This window comes from Topomyia yanbarensis, chromosome 2 (genome assembly GCF_030247195.1).
Source record: "Topomyia yanbarensis strain Yona2022 chromosome 2, ASM3024719v1, whole genome shotgun sequence".
Lineage (NCBI taxonomy): Eukaryota > Metazoa > Arthropoda > Insecta > Diptera > Culicidae > Topomyia > Topomyia yanbarensis.
This window is the reverse complement of record NC_080671.1, coordinates 164,236,545-164,244,432: the sequence shown is the minus strand read 5'-3', so window position 1 is coordinate 164,244,432 and position 7,888 is coordinate 164,236,545. Positions and strand designations below refer to the sequence as shown.

General features: G+C 40.3%; 1 protein-coding gene across 1 annotated transcript; it reads right to left on the bottom strand.

Moving 5' to 3' along the window:
- Positions 1–1,709: 1,709 nt before the first annotated feature.
- LOC131681983 (DNA-directed RNA polymerase, mitochondrial) lies at positions 1,710–6,678 on the bottom strand. The gene is made up of 6 exons (XM_058963108.1): positions 6,396–6,678; positions 6,054–6,179; positions 4,652–5,847; positions 2,256–4,496; positions 2,106–2,197; positions 1,710–2,037 (listed from the first exon to the last, which is right to left on the bottom strand). Exons 1-6 carry the CDS (start codon positions 6,565–6,567, stop codon positions 1,908–1,910), a joined length of 3,957 nt encoding a protein of 1,318 aa, XP_058819091.1. The 5' UTR covers positions 6,568–6,678; the 3' UTR covers positions 1,710–1,907.
- Between the last annotated feature and the right edge of the window lie 1,210 nt (positions 6,679–7,888).

Sequence of the window (7,888 nt, the reverse complement as noted above, 5' to 3'; positions counted from 1 at the left end):
ACAACAACAAACGCAAGTGGTTTGTTACACTGACGGTTCTCTGATGGAGGGACGTGCTGGTGCTGGTGTCTACTGTCGTGAAATGAGACTGGAACAATCTCACTCACTAGGTAGATACTGTACTGTATTCCAAGCAGAAATCTTTGCGATTATGTGCGGGGTGCAATCGGCCCTTCAACTGAGTTTGTCCGGCAGAGTTATAAACTTCTGCTCCGATAGTCAGGCTGCAATCAAGGCCCTTAGCTCAGACAAATCCCGGTCCAAGCTAGTGATCGCGTGCCGAACCCAAATCGAAGAACTAAGCATTGTCAACACTATCTACCTTGTCTGGGTGCCCGGACATTGCGGTATTACTGGAAATGAATGGGCTGACGAATTGGCCAGGGCAGGTTCAGCGATTGACTTCATTGGTCCTGAGCCCGCGTTGCCAATTTCGACAAGTTGGATAAGGGAAAAAATACGGTCCTGGGCTTCGTCCGAGCACCGCAATTATTGGAGAAATCTACAAACGTGTCGCCAAACAAAGGCGTTTCTAGAACAACCATGCCCAGTGGTTTCGAAAAATCTCTTACATTTTTCGAAGCTCACTGCGGCATGCTGACCAGGGCTTTAACCGGCCACTGGAAACTCAATTATCACATGGCAACTATTCAGCGCGCTGAGTCTTTTTCATGTGATCTTTGTGAATCCGACTACGGAACTTCATATCATCTGATATGCAACTGCCCAGCGCTAGCGCAATTGCGATTACGAGTCTTCAGCCGTCCTTATATAGACGAAACCATGTTTGGTCGACTGAAACTCAGAGACATACTAAAGTTTCTTATCCAATGTGGTAAAGAGCTTTAGGCTTATTCGCAGGCAAGTTGAACTACTTGTGAGTTTAATTTACCTGTTGTTTATTTTTTGTTTTGTGCTGTTTTTCCCACCCTTCCAAGTCTACTTCCCCACACCTCCTTGTCCTTTCCTTCCGCTCAGGAAATGATGAAAACACACGGCAAGGCACAAATCCCCGACTATGTACGGGGAACGTGCCATTTGAGCCAATATATTCTGATTCCTGATTATCAGGGCGAATTTTCGAACTCAAGAAATCTGCAACACATTCATACTTTTTGTCTTTGGCCCGGAAGATCACGTAACGGCAGGTGGCCGAGCATGGATATACCTTGAGTCGATTTTGTTTCGACATCCATCTCACATTGAGGCGAGTCATTACCAGGGGATATCATTTTTGCATGGGCCTATTGCACAGTCCACCATAGTAGAAGAACCAAGAATAGGGAATGTAAATAATAGCGATACTTATCTTTTATTTATAACGGTACGGTCGATCAACTGATAACGTGTACATACTAAAGAAAAAAAATCAAAAACCTCGATGAGGCGGGGAAGGCTCAGAATAACCTTGAAAGCGCACTAGATAGCAACGTTACACTACATTAACTCAAAAAAACTTCTACACGCTGAGTCACTCTGCGAATGAAAATCGTTCCAATTGTTCATAGTATATTATAGTTTTATGTTCTATGGGATCCTCCATCGACATCGAACTGATTTGCGATTATAGACAGTGCATAGTACCTATACGCATTTTTAAAGGCAATGGCCAATCGTCACCTCCCTTCTAGATTTTTAAACCCAAATCCATCACAGCTTTTTGTTAATGGAAGATATCAATGAGTTCTTTTTATTATTAACAAATAATGTCAACGACAAATCGTCTTTTAATTCATTGTTTTGTACTCGATTTTGCCTGTTGTATGGCAAAAATAACATATCCGGAAAATCGCTTATCACAAAGTACACTGTAAACTTTATTCAGGGTAAAACAATTATTCTACCGACTCACTCCCGAATCGTTTTTGACTAGACTTGCAGCGGCCCGATTGTTGGAGCAGCATTGTTTAGCTGAAAAAATACACAGAGTTCAGCACTTGCCGCAGGTCAAAGTCTCCCTTCTCGGGGTATTGTTGTAGAATCAGATTTAGCTTGCGTTTAGTTAAATCAATTACGGAACCGTCGTCGGTGATTTCACTGAAAAATGGAAAAAAGCTATTAGTAGGTTGCCATCATACAAGGGTCACGTGACTATCTGTAGTTACCTTTCATTGAAACTGTACTTTTGCATCAGAAGTTTTGAGAGATCTTCTAGTATAGGTTTGGAGTGTAACGCAACAAACTGTTCACGACAGATCTAAAAAGGAAAATGTTTCAATTATATCTGATTAGCAAAGAGACATGGACAATCAGACCTTATTCATCGTAGCTACCGTACAGGCATGAGTCCAGTAACAATCGTGTACGGAAATGAACGTTAATCCGGCACGCTCGCAGTACAGCGAAGTTAGCATCATGTGGCTAGAGTCAAGCGAATGTACAAAGTTGGGAGGGAATGCATTTTTCTGCTTCATAATGTTAGGTTTATCGTACAAGTCCATAACAAAGTGCTCGGGAAGTTTAGATTTTGATTTGTAGGAAACAGGTTTATCTGCGCGATTGTAAGGTTGTACCACTGGTAATCCGAGAGGAGTGACCCATTCGACGTTTTGTGCTCGCACTGCGGAAATTAGTCGTGCACAATCTGTGAACCAGTCTTGAATTTCTTTCGCCGATGTAAACATTTCGCTAAGAGCATTGAACGTTTTGAGCGTCAGGTAACTGGATGCTGGCCAAACATAATCTTTAGGGAATTCATCGATGTATTCCAGCTGACGAGCTATTTGCTTTCGGGCACCAAAGCGGGTAACACCGTACACGGTGGTCATCACGGTCTGTTTGATCACTTTTCGTTTAATAAAGCCTTCAAGAACTTGAGCAACCTCATTGTTGTTTTCGGCATCTTTTGCTCGATTTTCTTCTACTAATGTAGCTACTGCACTGTACACGTCTTGAGGTACATCGGACGTGGAAAGATTCACACTGATGGCACCCGGAGTATCACGTCCGAGTGCCGCATAGTGCTGAAGACCATTACACGAACCATCCTGATGAATGGGAAAATTCGAAAGATATTCAGCAGGATTGGGGCACCGAGAAACCTTAGCGATTTCCATGCAACATGCCAAAGTTTGCCATGGTTCATCCGAATTAGTCCACCACATTCGACCCGTTAGTGGCTTATCCGCTGAATCTAGTATGTCATCCATTATTTCATCGGCATATCGCAGACGATCTTGAATTGAGTCTCGCTTTTTCAATCCGGTCAAGTTAATGCAATGCAGCTTAAGCCAATTGAAACCATCGGGTCCCAACGGTTTCTTCTGATGGAACACCATAAGGCATCGGGCTAGATCGTGCCCAAGATGGTTCAAATGGGGTGGTATTGGGTAAACACGGCCGCGAAAGTCAATGTTTTGAGGCAACCAGAATACTTTATCTCGGAAATGATTGGCCAACGAAAGCCTGTACAACGCGTCACACCACAAGCTATACATATCGCCTTGTTTCCGCCGATGGTTCATTTTTTGTCGCATCATATTGAAACGATCGTAGTTTGTCATTTCACTACGAGGTTTAGTTTCGGTAACTGGTGGCAATGAACTGGGTGGTTCAGGAACATCGAGTTTAGCATTTCCCCCTCTGTTGAAAACTTCTAACACTACGTCCAGCACATTTGCATTAATTTCCCAAGGTACACTGGCCAACTGATTCAGAGAATCTAGTGTAGGATATATATCCGTTAGTTTGGCTTCATTAATCCTCTCAGATTGCTGATGTGCTTGGTGTGGTAGCCGAATAAGTTCTGATTTCGCCAAGATATAGCCACCATTAACCGGTGTACTCCAGGGCTGAGGTGGGCATAGCATTGGAACAAGACCGATATCGAAGTTTAAAGTATCTTGCTGTGATTTACGGTGCAGTTTAACCAACACCGGATGTGGTTTGATCTGTTCCTTGGCAGCTTTAGACTCATAACGATACAGCGAATAAAATGCGGGCACATTTTTTACTGGGCGATTTCCAGGGGCTGCTGCATGCACATTGATTTTAAGATCATTTTTCATGATGTTATAAAGGAATTTCCCCACACCGAAAACGGCAGCTCGTGGCCAGGCAATACTTGTAATATTCATGCTTGGGCCATCCTGTCGACACTCGTGAACCAAACGTTGCCATAGTTGTCGCGGATTATCGCTGGAGTTACCTTTTGCTAATGCATCACAGTACAAGTTATAAATCTCGCACGTTTTATCCAGTACTCCGTTCATACGTTTCTGCTCAATGTGATAGCGTGCCTCCACCTGACTGCCAAGTTCCCTGTAGAGGTGCGCCACAGCGACACTGAACGTGTCGGATCCCTCCACTAGCTGCTGGGCCTCATTGAGAAGTATATCCGTGTACTGTGCAACTGTAAGGGCTTTCAGATATGGGAACAGATTAATTGATCTGTTTGATTTCGATTCTGTTACCGCTTTCAATGAGTTCACATCGCGATGGAAGGCCTTTGTAATCTGTTTAGCCCACGCTTTACGAAGTTCCTCCAATTCTTTACGCTGAAATAAAGAAGGAAACGGGTGACTTTCATGTTATTGGACGGAGAAACTACTTTGTTAAATTATTAGTCTGAAATCAACACAACACTGAAATTTATATTGAAAGGTTTTTTGGAAAGTATTTCAAAATTTTAGATCAAATCCAATGTACTCACATATTTTTTCACAGTAGCGTTCGGTTCAGGAAACTTTTGGATACTCTTCACTGTGAGATGTCCTTTTAACTCCATTTCAATCTGCTCCCTAGCGAGTTGCTCCAACTCCTCACGCGTGAATCCAGCCTTTGAGTTCATGATTTCTGATCCTGCATCCGAATTATCGAAGCCACTAGATGCACCTATTGGTTTAACGTGCTCATTTAGTGGGTTCAACAAATGATTATCGTAATTTAAAGCCGGCGGCGTGTATCGAGGGCAGAATTCAGGGTTTATCTCATGAAATATGCTAAGTACTGTTTCTCTTTGATCGGTCGTAAACTTACTACAATCCAATATATCATTCATATTAATACCTTTGGCCTCCGCTTCCATCAGATATGCGTTCACCTCGGTTTTAAGTTCTGCAGTTGTTTCTAACCGACCGAGGCACTCAAAAATAGCGGCATACGTTTGCGGGTTCGGATCGATACCATCTTCATTTATAATCTTTAAAATATCTTTAATTTTAAGAATGTTACCCTTTTCTGCGTAGCCGTGGAGAAGCATATTGTAGATATCGATGCTTATATCTTGTCTGTTTCGCTTACATCGGTAATTCAGAACAGTCGCGTAGGCACGATTGATCATCCCACTTGCTAGGCAAATATCCAGATATGCCGTGAGCGTTATGTGGAAACTTTTCTGACGGGCTAGTAATTCTTCTGGAGATTTTTCATTATGTTTTTTCTCATCGGCCTTTTTGGTTTTGCTTTTTCTAGCATGTTCTTTACGTTTCCTAGATTTACCTTTCGTTTTCGAAGTGATGGGTATTTCTGCCATTTCTTCCTCGACCAGCACATCACTTGTTTCTAGAAACTCCTCCTCTGTTACTTGTTCAACACAACTTGAATTATTGGGCTGCTTGCTCTGAATTTGTTTTAGCACTCGATAGCTTTCTAAAATTTCCGCAAGTGTTTCATTAGGAAGGTTCATTTCCTGCATGTTCTCTCCAATAAAAATCACTGGGGTTGCTTCAAATCTATGGCTTGGGAGGTCTACCATATCTTCCGGAATAATACTCTTCATTTTTGCTGATTTTGTGATTTGGGCAGCGATCAATTCGTGCGAGATGTGATCATTGATAAAGTCAGACAATTTCTGGGCCTTTAATTGCTGGACAGACGCTTTAGTATGTTTTGTAGATGTGTCATCAACTACGAAAGAAAAAAATATATATAAATCTTTTCTATTCAGATAATCTTTTTCTGAATTTTGCGAATAAATGTGGATTGCCTGTTGAAGCAGGCATACTACCTAATTTAGAAAAAGGTATTCGCACGCTCATATAGGGCGTTGTTAAACTCTCATATAAATGCGAAAAATCTGTCCAATTAACAATTACGCGTACTTTAGCAATTACCTGTTAAGAGCTCGGCAAACTTCCTTGCTTTCTTGCGCTTTTTCTTCTTCAGGGTATCTAGCATTTCTGGCGTTGGAGTAGATGAATGAACACGTTTGATGATATCAGCTTTGATAGTTAATATTTCTGGAAAGTATTAAAAATTTAGTTTGTTTGGTTTTTGCGGTTTGTTTTGAGCGTTTAATCTTAACATAACCTATAGTAATATCCGCGATTCGAATTGAAACGCAATTACTTCGTTCAAGTATCTTAGCAGTTTTGAGAATATGATTATTGGTCAGTTACGTTCAGAATGTGGCACCCTTGACCCTCACAATGGTACAATAAAAAACACCCACTTACCGTGTAAAATTAAAGGCAGTCTTTGCACTGTTGATCCGTGCTGATGGTTACATAAATGAGAAAATTTCTGAAAACGAATCAGTTCCGGATTGAGCCGTAAACCAAAGCATTTGTTGGGTAGTAATATGTTCTTGTTTCTAAAACATCCCTTCAAACTAGATATTCTGTACATTCTGGTGCAACTTTTCAAATTTAAAACTAATCAGATTACAATCGCGAGCACATTTTATTAATGAAAACAGAGAAAACACCGAAGAGGACAAAACAAAATGAGATTGACAGCACCTGCTTCACGCACACTTTTGACTTTTAAGCAATCGTTTATGTGATGCAAAATGAGAAGGTGGTCACATTTTTTCGTTCGTTTTTTTCTACACTGAGAAAAATCCTATGATGTCTGTGGCCCGACTTTCGTGGTTGTTTTCGGTTGTTTTAACAATTTGCCAATTTAAATAGGGTAACAGAGGTATTTTGGCCACATCACATATAATGGCCAACCCACACACAGAAAAAAAATGTTGGTAGAAATAAGAGTTTTTCACTCTTGGCAAAAAACAAGCAACGCATACTCTAAGTTTGAAAATAAAACTTTTATTTTGATTACTATTCTTCATCAGCTTAAAAGGAAAACTTTTGTTTTGATAATTATTCTTGATTAATTTACAAGTTTTACTTTCGACCTAATAGTAGGCGTTGGTTGTTTTTGCTAAGAGCGGAACACTCTTACTTTTACCAATTTTTTTGTGCGCAACGTCTTTTTTATGTTTATTAAAAGAATTTACATAAAATTTTGAAAATCTAGTAGTAGTTTTATTGAAAAACTTTCGTTACAGTTATTGTGTATCAAGATTATTGTTGCAGATACATATTACCATAATAAATCACAAAATTGTGGAAACGCTATACAGAAATGAAGAAAAAACTAGAAGAAGTAGCAATATTGCGAACAACTTTCAAAACATATTTTATTTAAAATACGTCATGTTTTGTTGAACAAACTAACTGTAATCATAACTAATTGATAAAAGTAAAATTGCGTGATATATACGAAAAATTACATCGCAGATCACACAATAAGCTATGACCACAATATATTGTACGATTTAGGAAAAAACGCATTTTAGCCATATCTTCTGCAATTAACATTTTCATACGTTTCTTGACTTTATTACTACTCAATGAAGAGTGTAGGCGGCAAAGCTTGTTGTTTCGCTTATTTTTTTTCCTTTTTGTTTATTTGACACGGCTCAATGTGTTAGCATAACTGAGCCGTGGGACTTTTATGATTTTTATACCATGTAAATAGTAAAATTAACTTTCAAAATGCCTGCCTATCGGGTCTTGTTGATGCGGCTTGCCGCGTTGTTAAGATTCTCTTCCTTGGCTGTGAAGTTTTATCCGCATTGTCTCCCGCGCCTTGGAGGTCATTCGGTCCGTCTTGTCTCTCGTTTTTGCTCACGTTCATGTCGTCATCGGTATTGCACTCATGATGC

What these genes read in the sequence shown, in the direction of transcription:
- LOC131681983 (XM_058963108.1), bottom strand. Translation starts at nt 6,567, where the DNA reads ATGTACAGAATATCTAGTTTGAAGGGATGTTTTAGAAACAAGAACATA. An exon ending in ACTGCCTTTAATTTTACACG is followed by an intron (nt 6,180 to 6,395) that starts GTAAGTGGGTGT and finishes AATACTTTCCAG; the next exon opens with AAATATTAACTATCAAAGCT. An exon ending in AAGTACAGTTTCAATGAAAG is followed by an intron (nt 2,038 to 2,105) that starts GTAACTACAGAT and finishes TCCATTTTTCAG; the next exon opens with TGAAATCACCGACGACGGTT.